Consider the following 27500-nt stretch of genomic DNA (forward strand, 5'->3'; position numbering starts at 1 on the left):
GGTTGGATGGTTCAGCACCTTCATGCGAGGAGTTCGAAGGTGGATAATATCAGGATCGAGGAGTGTTGTTATGATAATGAATATGTTCCTATGTTTGTGATTATAATATAAAAAAGATTAGAGTGCAAAAACCATGCGAGTCTCGCGATTTCAAATGACAGGATGCTATGGATTATATTGCCTGCAGGTTATAAACAACTTTCTAAGTAACACTTGTCCTGCGACGTTAACTATCCCGTACGTTATTCTATTGAGGTATATCACTGCCTCAAGGTTATAAAAGGCAGGACTTTAATTGTAGAAAATATAATCTCATGGAAAGTACCAGAAAAGAGATATACAATTTATGAGGTGAGATTCTTTGATGGATCGCAGATGTCAATTTCAGTGGATTTATTTTACATCTTAAATCCAAAATATCCCTCACCAAGAAGATTTACTGTTTTTTCCAGTTATAAACACCTTGGGTCATGATTTATAGAACGAGGATGAAGCTAAAGATTCTAGTAGCAAACATACAGAGTCTGTAAATTACATGTACATTGTTTACTAATAGTGACCTAATACATAGACAACATATTATGTGCCATGTATAATGCATCTCTTTAGCTGAGTGATATGATATTAGGGATGAAATTCGATTACCGAATGATGTCCACAGAAGTCGTCAGCTCATACAATGATCTCTTGAAGGATCACTAACTCGAGATTGATTTTGACGTAGCCGCATTTCTTATGATTGTTTGGAAAATCATACAACCTTCACATTTTATTGACCCTGTACGTCTGCAACTTCTGTGACATAGAGCTATTCAATTGTAAAATCTTATTCATAAGAGTAATATGTTTTACAAATTATTGATGAATATGGCATCATGGGTATCAAAGTAAACAACGTTAGGAGCGCCATACAAATGTTGAGGTCAACTGTGAAATTCATATAATTGTATACATGTAAAATGTCGATTTCTCTCAAACCTAGCACAAATGTCAGATAATGCAGTTTGCATGCGCGCGTCTCTTTGCTTCAGCCAAGGCTGTAGCAGATTTTTCTATTATTGGATCACTATTTCAGAGAGGTCGTGTCACTTGAGTTTTGAATTTTTATAATAATTTTATTCAAGTAGCTCACAGCTGGCATTCAGATGAAATTGAATTAGGGAGTCTTCACTCATTACAAGAGAGAGGGGAAGGGCTGGGGAAATGAGGCCCAAGCTGCTCCTTAAGATATGACCCTACTCCCAATGCCACCATGCTAAAAAGTGACCCTCCCTGCATTTCCTTTCTCTAAAACATGAACTTCACCTTGTTAAAATATTTCAAAAACATGCATTGGTTTAAATGCTGTCAGACGTGTAAAGACACTTATCACAGAAAAATTGGTTTACAACTTGAAAGTTTTAATTGGCTGAGCTGAAGGTCAGAACTTTAATTTCTAAACACTAGATAAGGCACACTCCCAACATTTTTAGGACCGAGGTCAACATCTCCACGACATTATCTTTAACATCCTACCCATCTGTTCCCATTATACTCATGTGAGACCCACTTTCCTCCTTATATCACAACTGACAACTAACTCACTAACTGTACATGACTGTCAGCAGCGATTTGAATGATACATGGTATGATATTATGGACCCTAACCCTAACTCCAACACTAACCATTGTGGTAGCAATGAGACGTAGAAATAGCGGAAACGATGGGATGCCAAAGGGATACAATAATGCAAAGTTAGACAATACAATGAGTCAAATTAAATTTTGACTCTCTCCAAATCCCATTCTCTAAACTACAGCTCTCCTTCAAGAACCGATTTGTTAAAGGTGACCCTCCTTGCAATTACTGAAGGCTTCCAGATATACATACTTGGCCGCACTTTGTAATACTGTTATTTATGAGCTAGAATGTAAATTACCATTCATCAATTTTTTTGTTCACGAAATCATGTGACACGTGAGTGTGATTATAGAGCACAGACAGACCTCGTCTGTGTATAGAGCGACTTACAATTAAAATCCCCAAATCCGAAACAAAATGTCGTCTGGCTGGATAAAAATCTTACTAACACTGCAACATTGTATCGTCTTTCTCAAGAAACATCTTACCAAAAGTGCTACATTTTCAGTTATCCTTTGGCTCAACAAAAACTCCTAGTAACAGAGATGTTTGTTGCGCCAGAAGATAAAATGTAGAACTATTGGTAAGATTTTTATTGCGACAGACGACAAAATGTAACAATGTTAGTAAGATTTTGTGGAGCTAGACGACATTTTGTTTCAGGTTTTATGATTCTAATTGTAAGTGTGGAAGTGGTACTGTCAGGTACATCATGAACACAAAATGAAATATTGTACACGGATACACCCGCGGAAGGTGTCAACCTAGGGGATTATTCGTCGTTTAACAAATACACACAGTGTACACGACATTGCAAAGGCTTCAAATCATAGAAGTTGACGAGGGAAATGTAGAGTTGAATTGACAGGTACTCACGACCCAACATCTACAGCCTATTAATATGACAAGTGCACGTGACGTGACAAACACAGTTTTAAATAAAGTATGAGTGATACAACATGGCGCTTAAAATAGACTGCAAATAATATGACAACTTGAGCACGATACTCCAAATATAGTTTGAGTTATGAGTACACATCACACTACACTTACAGATTTAAATATATAAGGACACGAGCTTTGAAAAAGGGTAAGTATTACACGGTGTGACAGCCATACAGTTTAAGGAGGTTCGCTGGTTTTATCGTAACCATGGAAACCAAAGGACACTTTAAATGTGAATAGAGTATATGGCAATGGATTCAAATGATGCCAAACATATAAAAGGGATCACTGTGATTAATCTAAAAGTTCGAAGAAACCATAACTAGATACGTCATGCGTAGAACAATGCGCATTTTAACCTGAATGACATCCGCTCGTCGCATATTGTGACCATAGAAACCTTTGAATATGTATTGAATATATAGCAGTGAATTGAAATGACGTAACAGGGGAAAACACGCCATATTTCCTATGAAAATTCGGAGAATATGTGCGTCAGGTGCAGAACAACGAGGAGTGCAACAAACCGCAAATATTAGTTTCTGTAGAGAGGAGTAATTAACCCAGCAAGATATGTAGGTTAAAATGCAAATTACAATAATTATGTACCAGAGATTACTTGCACCACTACGCGCGCATAATATTGATATTTACACTGCAGTACACTAGTCGGTTTTCCTGTTCCAAGATGCATTGCGCGAGAGCACGTCGCTTATGTTGTTAGATTTAGTCTTGTTTAGTCTGTATTGCTTTTGAAATAACATTTTCATCAGGAAATGATGTAAAGACATGTACACCACTGTGATTATGAGTGATTTTAATACGGTCATGTGACAACCATCACCCTAAGTAAGTAGCGCCTGCAAACCCCTTAGCGAGTACACATGGTATTATATAGAGAGATGCGCAATGCGTCTTGGAACCGGAAACAGATCTATACCGAAAACGCGTTCGTTGAACTTCGTGCTACACAAAATGCGCGTGATCGCATAGAGTCATTTTTACGGAGATGTGTTGTTTTGGATTAACGTATGTGATAACAACACCCCATGCTGTGTGAGTGCCAGTGTGGGTACCCAGGGGTATTGTAATTATATTTGCAATCGTGCTTGCAGTGTTTTCTATTCCACATTTTCATTCGCTATGCTCGTGAAAGTACGACCGCAGTGAACACTGCAAGCGCTCGTGCAAATACCCGAGTACGCCAGACTTGCACTCGCGTGTTATGAGGTTTTGTCGTTGTACAATTTGCAAAAGGGTGAAATTTGAATCTACAATATAAATGATAAGCACAGAAAATACATGTAATTTTAAAAATAGCTTCAACTGTAATAGAGTTTTATGATAATTCTCTGTTGTGGAAAAGAGCTTGGCATAGATATTACAGCTGAAAGCCAACTTTCAAGTTAGACGCGAACAGTACTAGTTGTTGAATATCATGGTAGATTATACAAATGGGTGATAGTATATATGCATTGCATGTTCTATGAGGACACTAGCAGATGTATATTACCCTGAGGACTGTTATACAGAAACCTTAATGAAATCACTGAATTTACTGAGTGTCCGAGTGCCAGGCAGTAAGTATTTTATAACACATCATAATTTCTGTAGTCAAAGCAAATCACTGAAAAGAATCCCATGCTACATGGCTAATACCCTAGGGAAAATAGAATACTAGTGCTCGATCTATGCAAATTGAGGTCACTACTGGCCACTAGTCCATACCACGTGACACGATCTAAGCCAATCATTGAAGGCTGTATACAACACGTACGTATTATAATCCCGGGGTGATATACTGTAATAGTGCTTTGGTCATGTGGTATAATCACACTGTAATAAAGATAGCGTAAACATTGGAATCCCACCTATTGGAAGATCATGGAATATCTATATAAACAAAATTGGATAATAAACGTTGGACAAACTCGTTATAAGAAACACCACTCTACTGAGTATGTGATTATATGTGACGTCATGTAACATGTAGCAAGAACAATTGTAGTTTGTATCTATCTATCTTAGTGAGATGAAATTCGAATGGACATTTTCTGTACATCCAAATGGTTGTATAAAAAACAACAACATATAGTTGGTTCAGAAAAAATTAAATTATACATGACGTCGTCACTGAGCTACTACAAATTTCAAGTACTAATAACACGATTCCTACACTGGGAATGAGAAATACTTCATGTGAGTTAGACTCGATGTCGATAGCTTTAAACTAGTCACATAATATATTCAATTAATGATTTCAATGAGGAAATCAGTTTTAACACAAATAAATTGCCATGCATTCGGTCGTCACCTGTCCGTATTTATTACCTTTGAATGTAAGTAATTGATTTGCAAATGTAAGTGTTCATATATCATTTCAAGCAGGTTTGTTATTAGTTGAGATTTATCAATTTCTATTGCAATTGCTAGTTGCCAATGTTTCTATTAGCTAAATATCTTTATCCGTCTTATTCACTATTAATCAAATGATAATCAATTTGTATTCAGATTTAGCGAAGATTAATATCACGCCTTACAATGTGGTGGCTATGATCGAACAAAACGTGTAACTTGCCTCCCGTCAAATATAACCTCTCAAAGTCTGATACCACTCATTGATTGATTATAAATCACTAGCTTATAGTCCTTGATATTCGTTCCGGTGAATTTGACATTCTCGTTGTCATAGTAACGCCGTTATGGTATATATATAGCTACACTCCCACGGGGAGGTTAACAATCAAGCTAATGACATACATGAATGTGTTACTTGGACATGAAACAATGCAACCTTGCAGTTAATGAACACGTCGATGCAAGTCACGTAGTTCTCTGCAATTGACCGGTAGTACAATAAGCAATCTATCGTTAGTGTACTATATTTATCTAATCTATATGAAATCACATTTACACACCTTATTTCTGGATTTTTTCTTTGGATAGATATGTTTAGATAGCATCATGTAAAATCATTTGTAATCGTCAATGAAAACAAAAACATTTCTGTCAAATCTAAATATTAGTAAAAAGAGTCGCTAATTTGTACTACCCTCAAAACTGTTTTTCTCTAATATAAGTTGACCGTGTAATCTCCTGCCCCATGTCTGTCTGTCTATAGGTAGGTAGGTAGGTAGGTAGGTAGGTAGGTAGGTAGGTAGGTAGTAGGGTGGGTGGGTGGGTGGGTGGGTGTGTGTGTGTGTGTGTGTGTGTATGTATGTATGTATGCATGTATGTATGTATGTATGTATGTATGTATGTATGTATGTATGTATGTATGTATGTATGTATCTCCGTATGTATGTATGTCCGTACCTCGTTGACTCGGTTATTTACCCCGTCCATTCTATATATCTCAATTGTATGATTTGTATTTGCAGAAACCTCGATACAGAACTGAGAAAATACGAGGAAATCGTTACTTCAAAGGAAACAGAGAAGTTGTCAGGTTGCCTCGCTCCAGTTGATTTAAGACTGTGTCGCCTCTGTTATTCCAAGAAATTTGCAGATGGTGTTGGTCGAGCCTGCTATGACTGTCACCGAAGGGTGTGTGTGCAATGCGGTTCATTTAATATCTCATTTGACGAGTCGGAGGCTGGAAAGGTGAGTCAATCATCACCACATAACATGTACTTAGGTGTCGAAAAATCCTGACAGTATTCACAGCGGTGTAAAGTTTTAAGGATGGAAAATTGTGATATTGTGGTATTCAAATTCAAAATTACATAGCATATTGTTTTCAAATGATAACATTTTTCGATCATTCAATATATTCATACATGTACTATTCTTACTGATGTTTTTTTATATATTTAATGACTGACACTTAATGTTAATCCCAAATATATTTTCTTCGTTCAGCCAAGGAAAATTAAAAGTGACCTAAGGGGCTTAGTTACTACACTGTCAGAATCTGTATGTCATGAGTATGTTCATCTGAATGAAGAACATATAAGGGAGTTAAACAGAATTATATCACGCCAAAAATGATGACGTAGACGCACGTTTTCGTAACGTACAATGATCAGCGTATAAATCATGTATATTTTGTTCGAAAGTATCCAACTTTTCGTGTATGATAATGCCATCATTTTGCCGCTTAGAATATATTTACGGTCTCTAGTGTAGGTAGATTATTGTTTCTGTACAACACATGTTGCAAACTTATGCGCAACAACCACAGAACTCAAAATATAGATGTAACCCGCTTGAGTTATATTATTTTTTCGATCAAACAGCCAAAATATGTTCACTGAACATTGTTGAAATCATAAATAATTAGACACTGTACATGTATATGTTGATTACATGTCGATTTTATCTATAAGTAATGCAGTAATAGGTTGAAATCATGATGTCGTTGAGGGCGCTGATTTTAGGGTGTGGACCCAAATTTACAATTCGATTGGATTTATGCTACCATACGTTTATCAACAGATGATTCACTTCTGTTCATGGTGTATAATGTTACAATTAAACAGTATGTCTAACAAAACAGTTTCAAAAAAAATATTTCAATTGCAGCTAGTGCATCTTTAAAACTTCCATTAAATACAGAAAGTTTATCAGTATGTATGTACTTTGCAAAAATTTCAATTCTTGATGTGAGGTGTGTTTCGTGAACTCAGTCAAACTGAGACGTGGCATCAATTTAAAGGCCAACATTGGAAAACAGTGTGAAAACACAGTTTTCTGACAAAGCTTAGAAATAGCTGGTCCAGAGCAAAAGAATAATCCTATGTAATCCCCATGCCTCCATTGATAGGATAACACTAATGCGAGAACCTGCTGGGATTGAAACCCAGGCCTCGAAGTATTTTTTTGTACAAATTTATTTTTTTGCTCTAAAGTACCTGAAGAATAAATGGCGATGTAAGATGTGTGAACTCAGGCGTCAACTACTTTGTCAGACGGGACAATGGTATCATGGTGACAACGCAGAGAGTCAAATAAAAGCACGACATCTGAAGGAGAAAATTCAAGCGCTAGAACACAAGGTGTCTGAATACGAATCATACCATTCCGACACCGATCACTTTGTACATGTAAGTTACTGTATTTTATTTTATTACTACACTCCCGGTGAATCAATAAATAATAGCAATGCTAATAATTAGATATATTCAGTGATTTCCATTAATTCAAGTAACCTAAGAGGTCTTGTCACCACTAGTCAAGGAAGTGATAAACATACAGGTACGTCACTAGTATTTTCCAACTGAAAAGAGGTCTAACCACTCGACCACTGACAACCTATAAAGGTTTACGTACAGCTTGTCACATCTTTATTGTTGAACATTTTCTGGATTGTTACCTCCCGCAAGGGGAGGTTATGTTATGCGTCTGTCTGTCTGTCTGTCTGTCTGTCTGTCTGTCTGTCTGTCTGTCCGTCCGTGTGTATATGTTATCTATCAGTCTGTTAACTATGCATGCTTCAAATGTCATACAGTTTCATATTATTATACTTATTTTCCAATTAAGTGGCACATCATGTATAAAATTATAGCTATAGTTTTTTTTATAGAATTTTGCATTCCAACAATGTGTCTTATATGGGAGGCATTGAATTTAAATCTAGCGAAGTGTGATTCTACGCATGCGTAGATTGAACTCCAGAATACTAACATGTGATACGGCTGCAAATCATAGCAATTCTTCTGTACAAATATACTTTCATGTACATACGTTATAAGTTGAGTAGGGCAGTTACTTGTAGAATGATGTATGTCCCCTTTTAGTAATCCGATTCAAATCGCCGATGTCTTCAGTTTGTCAAGCAACACCACATACTTACTAAATTAATCCCGTTGGGCAGCACTGACATCCGCTTGCAACATTGACGTATATTTGATTCGCGCTCCGTTGCTAGGTTACGTTGAGAGAATTTACAGGTCTTCGGGGCAAACAAGATAGACTTTGAATGGTATATTTATGGAGCTTTGTATGTGCTAAAAAGAGTGTCATGCCATCTTTTCCTCGTTACCCACTGCCGTTGCTGTGGATTTACCCTCCGTGTGATGTAGGCGTGATGAGACACCGATCCACTTTAATATGAGATCCTCTGTATTTCTCACACGTACTGATTAGATAGCAAATCATGTAATACCAGTATAAAACTAAATAACGAATAATAAATCATATTGTGCAATTCTGGCAACCATGCTTACCACGTATGTACAATTTTAAAAAAAAAACAACAGAAAAAAACATCAACAGATGATAAAGCCGTAAGAGTCACGAGATGACAACAAAGTATGTCGCACGCTGCCAGCGGAAAAATCGATGGAATGCATCATTGCCTCACTTTAGGCCTGTTTCATTATTCATCAATTTTCATCAACTCTCCGTAATTCATTCCCGGTACAATTTGGCGTATTTCATTATTCATACACCCGAATTTAACCGAAGGTGAACATTACAGCTTAACTTGTGTACTTGGTGTTACATGCCAGCAGACTTGGGGTTATGATATTCCAAAGCTGAATTATTTACCAACTGTCTAGAATGTGGGCACGTGAATTCGTACACTCAAGCACGTGACTGTTATTATTAGGTGCCTTGTACAAAGTTAATGAGTTTTAATGAGACATACAAGTCAATAACATTTATGTTGTTTGAAACGAGGCGGACCAGATGACCTAAAGGTCAGTAACCTACGTCACAGCATTGTACATGAAGCGCATTTGACTTCAACACATATGCCACACATGAGAAAACTAACTAGATTACAAATTGTCGCGGCTTTACTTTTAGATCAGGTATCAACAATTCTCTAGCTAAAAGAGTCATTACAAAGTTTGAACAGCGATGGGAGAGTCATCTTCGATTGGGAGTGATGCATATAAGCGATGTACGTCAGGGATAGTATGGTATAGATATCAGACAGTCCAATTATCTCTTGCCATGGATCACGTTTCACTACTATGCAATAGTAATGATTAGAACGTAGAGATTCACCTATATCTAAAGATCATTTTACAAAATGAGAACAAAGTCGATATTACGTCTGGCGCATGTATTATATAAAAGTATGTTATCTTATACACCGATTTATAATATGCACCTTATATTTCCAGCAATAATTAATCGCAAAATTATACTTTTATGCGGCATCGAATCATGAATATATGGGATCACAACTATATGAAAATAGTTTTGTTCTAAAAAAAAATGTCTCTGCTGTAGGTTCGAAACTCGTCGCTGCCGTTTGTTTCTGAATGCTTAAAGTCCTCTGGAAAGATTTGATAAATACTAACACTATCATCCTCTATACCATCTCCAATCACACCTGTCTGTGGCTCCGATGGAGGGTTTAATTGTGCCAATGTTCACCTGCTCTACTTAAAGCTAAGGAGGCCATGTACATATGTATGTATGTATGTATGTATGTATGTATGTATGTATGTATGTATGTATGTATGTATGTATGTATGTATGTATGTATGTGTGTGTGTGTGTCTGTACGTACCTACCTACGTACGTACGTACGTACGTATGTACGTATGTATGTATGTATGTATGTATGTATGTATGTATGTATGTATGTATGTATGTATGTATGTACGTACGTACGTACGTACGTATGTATGTATGTATGTATGTATGTATGTATGTATGTATGTATGTATGTATGCATGCATGCACGCATGCATGTATGCATGTATGTTTACGTATTATGCATGCATCCATCCATCCATTCATTCATTTATTCATTCATTACGCGAGGAATTCTTGAGTTTATCTCAGCTAGAGACTACTCGTGATTCGTCTACTAGATTTGATGTTAGCGCAGATGAAAATTAAAATTTTAAAGTATCAGTATATTAAAGTTCCAACATGCAACCCGATATTGAGTCTCCCTATGTCGTATCAGGCAATTTATCCATGCGGTAAAAGGTTCCTTTCAAAATCGTCTAGAGCTCATCCATTCTATACAGTCATATACACCAACAGCATATATTTAATATTTTAAAGTCATGTGAATCACTGTGGGATTGTAACTCCCAGCATTGGTTTGAAATTATTGTTTGTATTACAAAACACTAAACATGGGATTTCGAATTGTTGGTCGTTGCCAACCTTTGGTCTATAAAATAAATGTTCTATCTTCTGATATTGACCTGAATTTAGTTTCTATATGGAAAAAAAATCAATTTGTATGGTAGTTAAAGTGTCTGACATGAAATCCCTGCTTGCTGTCTCATGTAGTTATTATATAACAACAGATAACTCTTATTTTTGCATGGTGTTGGGTTTCAAGATAATTCTTATCTTGTTTGGCGTTGACCTTCAATTATTGTTGCCGCAGAGACTGTCCTTCGTGTACTAGTTCATGTAGCTGTTACATAATATGGCCTTCAAAGCATGCGCACATCAGAGATTGCTGGAATAGGTCAACTATCAAAAACAGAGATTACATGTAACCGTAATAGGAGATTGTCGAGGTAAACAAACATATGCGTCAAAAATTGAATAGAAAACAGTAGAATACATTGCAGAATGCCACGCTTAGATCATAAATTACAAGTCATCGCTATCGTTAGTTACTGTTGGTCGAATATGAGTCTCTGCTATTGTCAGTTACTGTTGGTCGAATTCGAAAGATCACGTTGTTCATGTGAATTTTATTAAATTGCTTTTTTTTTAAATACTGTTATATAAATCAACTGATTTTGTATCTAGATGCACCACTCAAATTAGCAATAGCTTTGCCATAAAACACACCGGTTGGGAAGTATGTCTTTAATGAAGACTTGTTATTTATAAATGCTTTATAACTGCTTAAACGCATCATGAGGCAAACAATAACCTATAATATCAAGTACTGCAGAACAAACAGGACAGTACAAATAGAAAGCCAGACGTAAGCTATGCAGACAAGCTATGTAACAATACAAAATAATGATTCATCAAATGTCTGACAGTAAAAGAAAACAGACAAAGGTACTTCTACTAGTGTCCATCCAGCACGTGTCAATGGCTTGCTACACGTGTTCATGGGTTGCCGTATGTGTTAATTGATGTTCGATGTATCCATCGACCACCATGATATGTGTCAAACCTGATCGCAAGAGTGTTTTAATCAATGCGTGTGGGATATTTATGGCTCGTCGTGTGTTAATTTTTATTCAATGTGTCAATGGATCGATATCATGATGTGTATGTGTGTATTTTATCTGATACCCTGTGTGTCCAATTGATTGTCATGCGTCGATGGAGATGTATACGTTGTGGTGTGAAAACACCTACCTGGAATTCCTTATACCTTAGAGAAATATTTTAAAACTAATCATAACAGTGTGTGTGTGTGAACGATAACATTTAATTAACATTAATATCACATTGATGGCCAGGACAAGATAGGCTAGACAAAACAATTAACCACATATGTATGTATGTATGTATGTATGTATGTATGTATGTATGTATGTATGTATGTATGTATGTATGTATGTATGTATGTATGTATGTATGTATGTATGTATGTATGTAAGTACATGTTACACGTACACGTACGTATTTGTGTATGTATGTATGTATGTATGTATGTATGTATGTATGTATGTATGTATGTATGTATGTATGTATGTGTGTGTGTGTGTGTGCGTGTGTGTGGATGGAAGGTTCTGGCTGTCTATCTATCTATCTATCTATCTATCTATCTATCTATCTATCTATCTATCTATCTATCTATCTACTAGTATCTATCTATCTATCTATCTACCTATCTATCTATCTATCTATCTATCTTATCTATCTATCTATCTGACTGCCTGTCTGTCTGTCTGTCTGTCTCTATCTATCTACCTATCTATCTATCTATCTATCTATCTATCTATCTATCTATCTATCTATCTATCTATCTATCTATCTATCTATCTATCTATTTTTTTATATAAAACTTTATGTTCATGGCCATGGGGAATAACATCATTATTAATTATCTATGCCTACCCGGATTCACAAATATTAATTACTCATCTAAGACAATAACCATATATGTAATATTAAGTTCCATTTTGTTGGCCTGGTAACAGCAATGTATTTAGTTATTACAATACTACGAATATACCATAGCTTTTGTTTTTGTTCTGGGATGCTGTTGTTGTGGTTAGGGTTACGACCAGGGGTTAGGAATATTACAAAGATGTTTTCTACTGCACCTCAATTTAGGGTTAGGGGTTGGCTTTGGGTTGGGGTTGGCTTGGGGTTGGGATTAGGATTAGGGGGTGGGGTTAATGGAAACATTATAAGCTTAAAATATGTTATGATTTTAGATCTAGAAATGAAGGACGGATTAAACTGAGGTATTTTGCAAACAGAGCATATTTGTCATCCTTCAATCCTGTATAAGATAAATCTTTTTGAAGAACATATCATTTCAAAAAGGTACATTTCCTTAAGGGCACAGCGAGTCAACGTACCGATACGGCTTTGTTGGAGTGTTGACATATCACGTGCTAGTATCACCCAAGTGACGGTGTTTTGACAATCAAACGAACCGATAATCACGGTGTCTTTACACTTGAATAATATATATGTCTATGTTAAATCTCCCAAATGCATGCAGATTAAATGCTAGTTAACAAGTAATGTCTATTTTCCTAGTTAGTTGCACCCAATAGGGAACTTGCAATCCAGACTGAGCATGCTCAGACACAAAGGACTATGGGATTATCTGTGGTTATCGTTATACCTAATCTGAAGCTACCGATTGAATAATCTTCCCACTATTGTCAGGGTAACTATGAATTGATCATTTGTGGTTGCAAACAATGTAACAGTATTGTTTACAATACCAATTCATTAGTATGTATTATCACATTTGCCATGATGCAACATTCAACATGGCGGGTTTGCAAGTTCCCTATTGTAATGTTAGCAATGACTTGTTTCCAAGCTATTACTACCTAGTGTCCAAGCTAATAATGCCTAATTTTCAAAATAGAATTGCATAGATTCCATGCTAGTTACGTCTAAATTACATGCTTGTAATGCCTGGTGCAAGCTAGTGATATCTAGATAATATGCTAGCAATACAAGTTTTACAAGCTACAACAATTATCAAAACCTTGTATAAACTAGTGATACCTAGTAATGTATAATTTGAAAACATGTGATGTCTGGTTTACATATGCTAGTTATGTTAGATTTACATGCTACAAAAATGTAGTACTGCCTGGTACAAGCTGCGCTAGTAATATCTATTTCATAGGCTATTAACGCCTAATTTACAGTATGGCTATGAATAGCTTATAAAGTTAACTAATAATGCAGTTAACTAGTTCCAAAATTATTTTACCAGTAACTTCTACATTTCATTCTGCTGAAGAAAGTTTAGTTCTTTCTATCACGAAACTAATTTAAAGACCGAGGCAATATTTAATGACGACTATACAAAAACCTGGTTTGATATTTTATTTTGCCAAGCCCTGACCTTGATCATCAGCATGCAGTACAATTTATGTATACTCCATGTGTTTTTTGCCAAGTTGTCATGGTGAACATGCTTAAGAGCCACAAGCTGAGTTTATATGTTTTGGGGGAGTTAATCTTTTCTGCATTATCAAAAGATACTCGCAGCGTTTTACTTGCCGAAACATACTTGAGCACTATGTGCAGTTGTCTGAACCCAAACCTGCTATTAAAATATAACTTACAAATTATAACCAAAGTCGAGGAAATCCCTAATATACAATTTACTGTTATAAACATGACACAGAAAAAATTGAGCTGTCATGATGCAACAAGTGTATTACATAACCAAATGTATATACATGTAAATCACTGTCTACACAAGACAGACACATGCAGCAATTGTATTTGTACTGGATATCGATTCTGTGCTGTTACTTCTGCTGCGTTATTTTGTGACCTTGATCAAACCGTTTTGAGGGTGCAAAACCAAGTTCTGAAGACGACAGATTTTAAAAAACTCATTTTTAAGCTTTATCTAAGGAACACCCTAATTCCATTATATTTCAAATTAATTAATACGATTCCAATAGTGTCAGAAATATCAACAATTTTCAGTTTTGCTACATGTAACTTTATCGATTTATATAATTATACATATAATTTAAAATACTCTAAATAATATCACTGTCAATTATCCTTCCCAGAAGGTGCCTATCTATTCAAGATCACCACGCCGACGGATATCACACCAAGAGTTCTACTACACATCCCAACGGGAAGACCAGTTCTTAGTTGCCGAGAGACAAAAGCCACGTTCTCGCAGCGTTAGACACAAAAAAGATGGGACCGTAGTGACCGAAAGAGAAACTGCAACAAGTGAAAGACGGAGGAGAGTGCCACGTAGAGAAAGACGAAAACTGCCACAGCAACACTGGAGAACACTTTCAAAGAAAGAAAGCACCTCTGATAGCGAAGCAGAACTTAAAATTAACATTTGCTACGATGATAGTCACTATGGCCACAGTAGTCCCCGTGAAAGACGAATTTCACAGTCACATAGCTCCTATGATATTGATAGTGGACGGGGTGGACAAACAATCATTGTTACCGACGAGTATGACACCATGGATACGTTGACGGTTGAACATACCAGAATTCATCACTCTGCCTTTCACGACGATTTTACAAGACAGCGAAAAGAAAGTACACATTTATCGCCATATTCCTCGGGAAGCGAACAATATGAGAAGCCGAAATTTCGTAAACAAAGAACAATTCCTAAGATACGACGAATGGAAACCATCGATTTGACGGAAGGAGATCTCAAAGCGAATGAAGCCTTACAGCATGTAGACGTAAGATATTTGGAATATTTGAATAGTATTCCCTGAATAAGATTTGTCTTCATTCAGCCAAGCAAAAATACAAATGACCAAAGGGGTGTTCTCGCTAATAGTCGACGACGAGTTGCGTCTTCGACTTTTAGCGGCAAAACCCGTACGTCACGAGTATTTTCCAACCGAAATGAAAACACTTGGGAGTAATATGATTATACCTGTGCAAGCGTAATTCATGTAAATATTAGGAAAAATAATGGTGATATTCATTTAGAATCAATGACGTTGAAGTGCAATATCTCGACGTAGTACGACCCTGCTATATTAAATCCCATATTTCATGTTCGAATGCGCACAACCTTGCTTGTATCTACTTGATTGGAATTTGAATTGGTTTATTCACAGATGCAAACGACTAAAAGTAGGTACATTTCCTAGATACGAAGTTATTGGTCAATTATTACAAAGTAAATGAACTTATACCGACTGATTTCAAGCAAAAAATCCCCACCAAAACTGTCATTTGTAAGCAATCGATTAGAACAGTGACAACAATCTTGTTGAATTTCTCAACAGCACTGTATGATTTATTGTTTCTTTCTTATAGCAGTGCCTACGAAGCCAAAGTGAGAAACCAGTGAGACGACTGGTATTACACCAAGAATATGGCGATAAATCCTCCCGAAGTGAGTATTCTTATTTGAAGAGACACATTCTGTAACTTTGTGATCAAGCTTCCAGCTGTGGTTCCTTTGAAGGAACACAGTCCATAACTTTACGGGGTTTTGTTGTTGCTATTAATGTTGACATGTATGACTGTATTCATCATTGAAGCAACACTGTGATTCATACACAATTTTTCTTCTTCAACTTTTGATTGAGAAACAGACATGTTTCGAACAAATCATACACCATCTGGGATTTGTACGAAACATGTCTGTTTCTAAATGTAAAGTGGAAGAAGAGAACTTGTTGATGGTTACTTGAAAGAGACACGGTCTGCAACGTTATGATTTGTAATGCTGATTTCTTTAAAGAGGCAGTCTTTAACTTTGAGATTTCCAAAAGTAACTCTGATATTTTGTATACGTTGTTGTATTGCGGGGAGTGGCGTCTAGACCAGTGTGACACAGCTATCATTGTAGGACTTGTTGGACTGTAAAAATGTCAGTTACGATTATAGCGGAAATAATGATGTAGCGTTAGTCTGCACGTCTTCGGGTAGGTTAGTTTCTGTCAAAAAAAATTGCTGAAGATAGAAATGCCACGAGATATATGTGTGTTTACAACTTTGTGTATTCGTCAGTTCGTTGATTCTAGGTACTAGGTACACAGAAAATGAAATACGACTGCAGATGTATATCTCTTGATTGTACCTCAATCTTCTTCAGAATCACTCGTAGTGACATTTTATCTTCCTGTTGTCATGACGACGTCACAGTGATACCTAACGAGACGTGAACGATGCTGCTGTGTCACCTAAGCTTCTGAACTTTGCTAGTTATGAGTAAACACTTATTTTATCACATCGAAACAATGATTTAATTGACATATACATGTACGTGTACTGGCTAGGTTCTCACAGGTTCAATCACGTGATCAACGTGGACAACATGTCGATAGGAAACCGTGACAATTTCAAAATGATGACGCACATTTATGTCTCAATTAGGAAATAAAACCTAAGGATAGTAAAATATAATACCATGGGCATATTACAAACAAAATACTTTTTCGAAAAAAAAAATATAGAAAATAATCTGATTACATTAACTCGGATATAGAGTGACCAGACATGGAATTTGAGAATGTCTTTAGAATAATTTGCGAAGTCTCTGAATTTTTCATCTAGATGGTTAAGACTATTTTATCTCGATTAATGCTAATTTTGTTGTGTTATCTTTGTTTAACAGCAAATGGGTATGGAATGCGCGTTATAGGAGGTAAAGTTGCCGCTAATGGCACCCTTGGAGCGTACGTTACCAAGGTTATAGACGGAGGTCCTGCAATGGTTGAAGGCTGCATAAAAGAAGGTAAATATAGAAATTTTAATATAATTATATTTTTATGTCTGATTGTCATTTGACCCTACCTTTTCATATCTCTCTCTCTCTCGCCAGTTTTTTTTAATGAAACTTAAGGATTCTCTATTGTATGATTTTGGAAGATCGCGGTTTTCAAATGATGTGCTTGTTTTGGAAGGTAAAGCAATAAAATTAGGTAGTCAGTGAAAAACAGGATGCTCTCTATATTAATAATTTTTACAATAACAGTTCTGTTGACCTTTCATCTTTGTCGTGACGTTTTTAGTTGTTTATCAAGCCGAGTCTATTCAAGTCATCGTAATAACAATCAATTGTAAATGATGTTCTAGCACTTGGACAAATTTTCGCTTATGGCCATATTGTTTGATACAATGTAGCTGGTACTTTAAGTTAGAATGCACCTCGACAGCTGCAACCAATTTGACTCGTTCAGGTTATTTATTCAAATCTCTCAAAACCCTGCAATTAGGAAGCGTGTTCCTAATACTTTCAGAATATTAAAGGCAATTTGAAATGTTCACTATCTTGTTTTTAATGAAATTCCACAGAGTATACACATTATTCAATGGCCATTTCGTTTATCGAAAAATGGTTTAATTTTGAGCTCTACTTCAAAATTTCGCATTCTTGATTTCAATTGGATTTTTCCTGACGAAATTAGCAGCAAACGTTTGAGATAAAACTTCAAGTGGCGAGGCTACATATGAGGGAGGCTTCAGTATTTACAAGGAATGGGGAAATGGGGGTGTCACATTTTACAAATCGGTTCTCATATTTTAGAAAATGGGCTTAGGGAACGGTCACATTTTACTTTGACTAACTGTATTATCTAGCTTAGCATTATTTTATGATTTTTAGTATCTATGCACCGTTTTATGAAAATTACATGCAGTATAGCCGGTAGGTGCACACTTAGTGACTGCACAAAAGTAAAATTATTTTGATTGTTGACACTGTACTTTACATTGTTATTAGCTATGGATATGTGTGGGTCAAAACATGTTTTAATTTTACTATAGCATCCTTGAAAACATATGGAATTGAACAGCCCAAATTTGCCTTAAATTATGGCTGTATGCACACTCTTTATGTAAACTCCATGCAATATAGGCGGTAGTTGCATATAGTGAACAATGTCCTCACATAGATATACTGTGGTAGTAGTAATTGGGGAAATAATCAATGCCTTTAACACTTTCAATGTGGTAGCAGCGATGGGATTAATTCCTTCAAACAATTGATTCTGGGACTAGTGTCCTTTGCCATGTCTGACAGCATTTAAACCATGTTTTTGAAATATTTGAATGGGGTGGGGTCATATTTTAGAGAAAGGAAATTGAGGGAGGTCACCTTTTAGCAAGACGCAACAGCCCGGGCCCGATTTCCCCGACCCCCCTCCCTTGTAATTACTGAAGGCTCCCTAATGAAACACGAATTGTATTCAGTACCTGGTAAATTCCACTTTCCTGTCGATGTTAGGTGATCAGATAATGGAGTGGGAAGGAATATCACTGATTAATAAAACATTTGAAGAAGTAAAAGATATAGTAAAGGATTCTCGAGGAGACGTTTCCATAGTTGTATTACATAAACGAAGGTATGTGACGTGTTATGTTCTCTCCCTTGGTAATGTCAACATGTAATTTTGATATCTTTAATATGAATTCGGGTTTAGACACGACGTCACGATGGCTGTACTACCTGAGATTATGTTACTCGACGGTCTCCAGTGTGGCAGTAAATCTTATTGCCATTTTACTTTGAGTTTTATGGCGCAGGACAATGTGATTGATTCACCAACGGCAACAGTTTCAAGTTTCTTGGCAAGTTGAGTCGTGTTGTTGGTATTATCATATTTGATTATGCGATAAGGCGTTACTTCCTGGAAAGTGATGCACGTATACATTCTATAACTTGTTCTAACCTGTGTGTGTATATATGTGTGTGTGTGTGTGTGTGTGTGTGTGTGTGTGTGTGTGTGTGTGTGGAATATTTACTCCGTATAAAGGATATTGTCACTTCTTGTTAAATACGAGTACTGACAAAAAAAACCATAATATCATAACTATACTAGGATATATATTATCAACATATCCGGCGTAGTGTGACCCTGAAATCTGTACAAACTCATCATTTCAAGCTACTGGATCGAAGCAATTTCTGTATCTCGAAAAATTAAATGACAAAATTTCATCACGTTTTCCTCGTTTGACTTCCGGCTTAGTTCCATATCAGTGAAAGAGTACTGACAACCTTACGACGTAATAATGATGATATATAATTTATTATTGTAATAGGGTAAGCAATGCCAAGCTTGACCGTCGACATAGTGACAATTGTGAAAGTTCCAACCAAACCATGCAGAAGGCGATAGATCTGACACGGACGAGTAAGTAGACTTCTTCTGTACATTGTCTTCTGTACATTGTGCGCATGCGTCCAGTTAATGACGAATTACTATGACGTACATGTAGATTAGGCATGGTACAAATATACTGACATGTATTGTACTGTTTGACTATTTTAGAAAATGAAGCGACCTTATATTATGACATCTAAATGTCAAATAGATACTATGGATACATATATTTGTTTTTCAGAGTGCACCCTCGGGCCCCGACTTCAGCCCAACACTTCATGTGATCTTCTCCAAAACTAATCTTAATATCTAGAAAGCCCTTCATCCTCAAGTAACAAATTAATCCTCTAGTAGAATGACATTTCGAAACCATGATCCATGTGAAATTTATAAATGAGTGAGGAAATAAATATTTCTATAAAATTCATAATGAAAAGAGGAATTAGTAAATTTGATCGTATTTTGTAACAACTATTTATTTTAGCAAGTTGACCAATAAGTTTTGAGTACTTTGATTTACATGAAGTCGTAGGATATCGATTGTCCGATATTTGTTGAATCAATTGATTATTTATGCAAATTTGGTCTGATTTAGAGACTACGAATAGCCCCAATATATTGAATTTAAGACTGCAAGACTTTGTACAAGATATTTCCACTTGAATACTTTATTTACATGTATATTGTGTGGTTAATGAATTAAATTAGTTATTACATTATTACAGTTTTTAGTTATGAAGTAAGTCAATCAATTTTTTTAAAATATCGCTGCCATTCGGTCAAATTTTATAAAGGTCGTAAAGCAAAGTTACCTGCATATGACCACTATCGTATAACACCTTTGTGCTAGGTTTGAAAACATCGACAAATCATGTCAGACATATACGTGCACATGGACGCACAGAGGGACGGACGGAACTCGTTTTAATAGCCCCCTTCGGGTGATAGTCGGATGGAGGGGGGGGGGGCTCAAAACATCTATTCACTGTACAAAATGTGAAATAATTTGGAGTAATTTACTTGAGGAAAGTCCCAGTAAAAATTAATATGTTAGGATTATTTGTTGTATGCTATTATGTCAAATGTTAACAACATCAGTCATGTATCCCACTTGATCCGTGACTATATGGAACGTATATGAGTGTTTCCATTTGTGTATAACCGTTGACCCATGCCATGATGTACTGGTCTGTCTACCTAATCAAATTTAAATTTTATCCTGAAATAACCCATTGCTACATGCAAAATGTGAAGACGTACGATACAGTCAAAGTGCTGGCGTTTTCTTATCAGTGGGCCCAAACATATTAGACATTACGTTCCATTTGTTCATCAGTACAGTTTACTTGTCTGATAGCTCTGTCAGATAAACGTTAATCCCATCTAATCTAAAATGGCCCATATTATTAAAATGTTTGGTTTGATCTACACGTATAAGCATACATATTTGTTTTCATTATAAGAATCGAAACAATATCAAAAACAATATTAATATAAACAAGAAAATACGAATCGACTGTGATTGATGTACACATAGTTACACAATTTACAAAATAACTTGTGTAGTGGTAATATGGTTTGGAATTCATGCATGTTTTTTACAGTATGTGTATGTCTCTGTAGTAGAAGTGGTTACTAGTTTTTCTTTATAATTTATGTTTAAGTTTGATTTATCTTATCCACAATGTTCCAGTCCCTTTTCATTATCGAACTGTATGCACGTTTGTTTGTTTGTTTGTTTGTTTGTTTGTTTGTATTTGCTTGCATCTCTGTCTATGTATTTTGTTTACTGTAGAGCATGGACACATACGTGGTTTTTGTAGCAGGAATAAGTTGTCAAGGAACCATGCACGAAAGGGTAACGGTAAATGTACATGTATTTTACATTGTGAGTTCACACGTTAGTCATCTTTTAATAGCAAAAGGTATATTGCTGCTTATAATGCACGAGTAAAATATGCTTTGAAAATAGCTTTGTAACATGTCATGAATAATATGTAACAGACATTTCACACTGCTTGAAATCTGGTGTACTTTTTCTACATGATGTGTGATAGAAATTTCGAATTCCTATTCTTAACACCTTTGTCTTGTATTGTCAACCCAGGGTTAGCCAGTCAAGTCAGTGAAGACCAGTATAAAGAACTTGTCAACTCCCCTAGTACACCGAGACGAAAACTCCCTAAGTCACCGGTAAGAATTTAATTTCAAAATGTGTATTCTGTATGTATGAATACATTGTTTGCATTTGCTATTAGAGATACAATACATTCGCACGCATGTGCTTGCACTTATGCGCATATCACGCACATTGCATGCATGCATGCATGCATGCGTACACATACATACATAGTACATACATACATACATACATACATACATACATACATACATACATACATACATACATACATACACAACTAATTGAAAATATAAATAATGCTCTCTATGTTTTACACCGACAGGTTGACTTAAAGGCGGAACAAGCAATAATCTGTGGCAGACTTCACTTGTCAATGCTATACAACCAAGCAGATGAAGAACTTATCATTTCTGTTTACCAAGCCGAGAATTTACCAGTTAGGCAAACTGCAGCTAAACAATTATCAAATCCTTATGTCAAAATTTACCTTCTTCCTCACAGACGGTAAGTAATTTCTAATTCATCAATTTGGTATGTATGTATGTATGTATGTATGTATGTATGTATGTATGTATGTATGTATGTATGTATGTATGTATGTATGTATGTATGTATGTGTGTGTGTGTGTATGTATGTATGTGTGTGTGTGTGTGTATGTATGTATGTATGTATGTATGTATGTATGTATGTATGTATGTATGTAATCTATGTTTGTGTATTGTGTGTGTGTGTGTGTGTGTGTGTACACGTGTGTGTGTAATAGTATAATAAAGACAATTAGCGATTTTTATGGACAGTAGCATATCTAAGTCTTGCCTTCCTGTTGTTCAATATCAATTTTCATTTGGCCGATAGCAGTACTACTGATTAATCAGCATCGAATTTCCAATTTAATGTTAAAAACACCATCATTTCAGTTTAATCAATTGAGAGGGATTTATTCGACATTTTGTGGCTAGTAATCAAAACTATCTCTCTTCGTCATACATTTATTAATTTACAATGTAATCATGGTTACCTTGGTGTTTCACTCATAGTAAGGCGATATTTTTTTACATAAAGATAGCTAGGCACATTTAATTTCAACTTTAGACAAACAATAACAGAAACACAACACACACAGTAGGATTGTTTACCTAATCACATTGAAAAGTGAAAAGCATATGGCAATATTTTAGCAACGCTGTGGAAACAAACTATTTCGGAAATAATGAAACACAAACTTGGTGATTCTTATGGTTTCAGCTGTTTACTTTCTAAGGAGCATATTTATAACATGACCGAAAGTGGGCTGCATGTCTATCTGTACTACCAATTTTGAGCGCTCCTCGAAATTGCTCCTCGAAATTGCTTATTTATCTAAATTTGAACTGTGCGAGTCACCTCTATAATTTTTTACTTTACAGTTGAAGTTATCTATTCGTGTGTAAGAAATGTCATCTCCGGATCCCATAAGTGAAACGCCAAGCTAACTCCATATTCCCCGTATCTTTCAAGCAATCGAACATATGCATGTATCATTCGCTATATCAGTTATCCAATTAAAATATTTCCTCTCTAATTGATAAGAGATATCAAAATAGTCAGTCATGATGGTGATAGCCGTTCGATGAATATCAACTAAAAGCATCCTTTACCTAAATGTAAAATGTCTGTGTATTCAAATAATAGGATATTTTTTATCATTTATTTTGGACAGTGAATTACTACGTTTCCGTACTGACACAGCACAGTCCACCAGTAATCCAGTATGGAGTAAAACGTTCATCTATCCCAACATATCCAAGATAGAGGTCAGTAATAGACAGATAGACAGACAGACAGACAGACAGACAGACAGACAGACAGACAGACAGACAGACAGACAGACAGACAGACACAGACAGACAGACAGGACAAACACATTATACAGAGAGAGTGTACAGGCAGACGGACGGACAGACAGACAGACAGACAGACATACAGACAGACAGACAGACAGACAGACAGACAGACAGACAGACAGACAGACAGACAGACAGACAGACAGACAGAAGGACAAACACATTAGACAGAGAGAGTGTACAGACAGACAGACTGAGACATACGGTCAGAGAAGGCAATGTGACCAACTGGCAAAACGACGTATTGTCGTTAGATTATTTTTTATGTGTTCGAATCCGCAGTGAGCGCGCGTTCTGTATATATGCATTGTACATGCTGACTACTAGTACTAGATTGTATATGATAGGTGATGTATTTGCACGTAATTAGTATTTAAATAAAACATTTCAAAAGTATTTTTAGGAATACCACAAAATATAATCTGCGTCTAAATACAGACTACAATTTAACATACAACATTTTTTTCGAATCTAAACCAATATATGTCAAAGGTCAACAATGGTATGACGCCAGAAGATTATCATGTGACGTACGTAACCATGGCTATATTCACAAGGATTTGTCTCAAATTATTAGTTCATCTTCTTTTGACAACAGCTTTCAAATAAATCATTATGACTGTCTTTCAAATAAAATAGGTTAGGTCAATTGTACTTCTTCAATCTTTTTGATCAACTAAGACACGAATTACCATTTTAGTACTTTAGTAACATGACTAATAAAGAGTTGAAAGCATTAGAGAAGAGAACAGAATCTTTACTGCATCCGTTAAGAAAACTACATATCTTCATTGGATTTTCTGCAGTATAAGTGTTTGGTGCTATTATTGGTATGTTTTGTATAAATGGGATTCTTTGGGTGTTTTTTCAGGTAGACTACCATTCTGTTGAATTTACAGTGTGGGATGATGTGCCAAATGCTCTGAGTGAATTCATGGGAGAGGTAAGAAACAGTGTCTACTTTTCTAATGATCAACAATAAGATTGACGATTTAATATAAAAATAATCGATCTAATACAGATGTCACTAAGCATGGCTCAATAATTAATCCATCATATCATACTAATCCCTTTGCTAACTACTGTCCATTTTAGAAGTTTCTAGCACATCAGAAGCAAAGTTCATTGATGTTGTACGAAGGTTAACATGGAAAATTGTTTGTATATCTGTGGATTGGAGCGAACGAATGAGAGAGTGAGAGAGACAGAGACAAAGAGATAGTTAGAAACAGACAGACTATTGTTTAAAAATAATTGCACCCATAGGTTAACATGTAGTAAGTAAAACACTGCATTTGTTGTCAAAAGACTTAAAACCCCTTGAGAATATATCTCCAGTTGTACAATAAACATTCTAAATATTAGTCCATTTAAGTCATTACAAGCAAATCGTAGTATTAAGCGTGTAAATGACTTTGTGTTGTAAATAAATGATAGTTAATGAACTTCCTTCAATGAATTTATTCATTTTACTCACTTTACTATACTTTACTTTACTTTACTTTGCTTTGCTTTGCTTTGCTTTTTTTGCTTTACTTTACTTTACTTTACTTTACTTTACTTTACTTTACTTTACTTTACTTTACTTTGCTTTGCTTTGCTTTGCTTTGCTTTGCTTTGCTTTGCTTTGCTTTACTTTACTTTACTTTACTTTACTTTACTTTACTTTACTTTACTTTACTTTACTTTACTTTACTTTACTTTACTTTACTTTGTTTTGCTTTGCTTTGCTTTTTTTTGCTTTACTTTACTTTACTTTGCTTTACTTTACTTTACTTTACTTTACTTTACTTTACTTTACTTTACTTTACTTTACTTTACTTTACTTTACTTTGCTTTGCTTTGCTTTGCTTTACTTTACTTTACTTTACTTTACTTTGTTTTGCTTTGCGTTGCTTTGCTTTGCTTTGCTTTGCTTTGCTTTACTTTACTTTACTATACTTTACTTTACTTTACTTTACTTTGTTTTGCTTTGCTTTGCTTTGCGTTGCTTTGCTTTGCTTTGCTTTGCTTTGCTTTGCTTTGCTTTGCTTTGCTTTGCCTTGCCTTGCCTTGCCTTGCCTTGCCTTGCCTTGCCTTGCCTTACCTTACCATACTTTACTTTACTTTACTTTACTTTACTTTGTTTTGCTTTGCTTTGCGTTGCGTTGCTTTGCTTTGCTTTGCTTTGCTTTGCTTTGCTTTGCTTTGCTTTGCTTTGCTTTGCTTTGCTTTGCTTTGCTTTACTTTACTTTACTTTACTTTACTTTACTTTACTTTGCTTTGCTTTGCTTTGCTTTGCTTTGCTTTGCTTTGCGTTGCTTTGCTTTGCTTTGCTTTGCTTTACTTTACTTTACTTTACTTTACTTTACTTTACTTTACTTTACTTTACTTTACTTTACTTTACTTTACTTTACTTTACTTTACTTTACTTTACTTTACTTTACTTTACTTTACTTTACTTTACTTTACTTTACTTTACTTTACTTTACTTGACTTGACTTGACTTGACTTGACTTGACTTGACTTGACTTGACTTGACTTTAGTACATCCACTGGTTCAGTTTCCTTTCCCCTGTTACCGCACACCAATAGCAACTACGCAGTTAATTGACAATCTATTATCTATAAATATTCAATTTGGTATCTAGTTGTCCATCAGCGACGTTTAAGCAATTTTTGATTAAGTTGTTATTTTTTGTTTTCGTGTTTATAGAGAGTTTATTGAATGTCACGTGCGTGCTCATAATACATGAAATGCTAAAGGCACATCACCCACATCAACTCAGTTACATCCAGTGAATGACCAGAAAGTCAACCTCACCTAATATTATCTATAGATATATGACAAAACTATCAGATGTGTATATTATATATCGTTTAAGCTCTTTGGCTAATATATTATTCTGTTCGCCCTACTTTTTCAGTAGTCCCACGCCTGACCTAAATTTAAACTCACTACTCAAAGTAGATATTACTCCCCGGTCGTTTTCGTCGCTCAGCCGAAACTGATATGAGTGATTGAAATAAAGAGGCCATGTCACTTTTAGTGGACGACGAACAGTAACAAAATAGGTTGACCGTGACCAGACAGTAAATCCCATATTTTCGGTCGAAGGCGTATTGCGTGGCTTGCACGTGATATCATATCACATAAGCAAGAACGAGTATCGTGCTAATCGTCAACGGTGAATTTGGAAATTCAGAGAATGTATTTATTCAAAACTTCATTTTTTTTCCAAGAAAGAAATGCGCGATAAGTAATTTTGTGAAATTAATAGTGTCATTTGCTCTGATTACAATTGCTGTTAAGTGTAGTCGACGTGTGTGAAGTCACACATTGACCTGTTTGAAATCAAGAAGTGTGTTGCCCTAGTCAAATTTCAGGTGAAGGCATGTAAATATGCACTTGAATGTATTAACTTTTCATTCGATCAAAATGCATTTCTATACACAAAATTACCATACATATAAGACGGTTAATTCCTACGACTGAAAAGCTATTACATTTGTGCAATTTCCGTGATCTTATCCTACTGCATGGAAACATTTCAGGTGTTGATAGACCTCAGAGACGCTGTGGGCGAACCGAGATGGTTTGATCTGGCGGAGCACGATGAGAACAGTCCGCCATTACCCAAACCTTCCCCAACATCAGTGCGAAAAGTGTCGCCATGTTTGAAACTCGAGCAAACCATGCAAGCTGTCATGTATCATGCCAAGATGAGGGAAAGGATGGAGCGATCCATGTCTATCAGTGAAGCCCCTC

The 27500-nt window shown here is 35.7% G+C and overlaps 1 protein-coding gene across 1 annotated transcript in view; it reads left to right on the top strand.

The window, feature by feature from the left end:
- The window catches only part of LOC144445173 (regulating synaptic membrane exocytosis protein 2-like), a 46782-nt gene that overhangs the window by 1395 nt on the left and 17887 nt on the right, over nt 1–27500 (top strand). Inside the window, exons 3-14 of the mRNA XM_078134707.1 lie at nt 5947–6169; nt 7417–7605; nt 14689–15339; nt 15932–16007; nt 17235–17354; nt 18846–18963; nt 19664–19755; nt 21833–21918; nt 22191–22372; nt 23569–23662; nt 24624–24695; nt 27287–27500. The exon at nt 27287–27500 is cut by the window's right edge and continues 3 nt beyond it. Coding sequence (XP_077990833.1) covers nt 5947–6169; nt 7417–7605; nt 14689–15339; nt 15932–16007; nt 17235–17354; nt 18846–18963; nt 19664–19755; nt 21833–21918; nt 22191–22372; nt 23569–23662; nt 24624–24695; nt 27287–27500 — 2117 coding nt within the window. The remainder of the gene's footprint in view (nt 1–5946; nt 6170–7416; nt 7606–14688; nt 15340–15931; nt 16008–17234; nt 17355–18845; nt 18964–19663; nt 19756–21832; nt 21919–22190; nt 22373–23568; nt 23663–24623; nt 24696–27286) is intronic.

This window comes from Glandiceps talaboti, chromosome 14 (genome assembly GCF_964340395.1).
Source record: "Glandiceps talaboti chromosome 14, keGlaTala1.1, whole genome shotgun sequence".
Taxonomy (NCBI): Eukaryota; Metazoa; Hemichordata; class Enteropneusta; family Spengelidae; genus Glandiceps; species Glandiceps talaboti.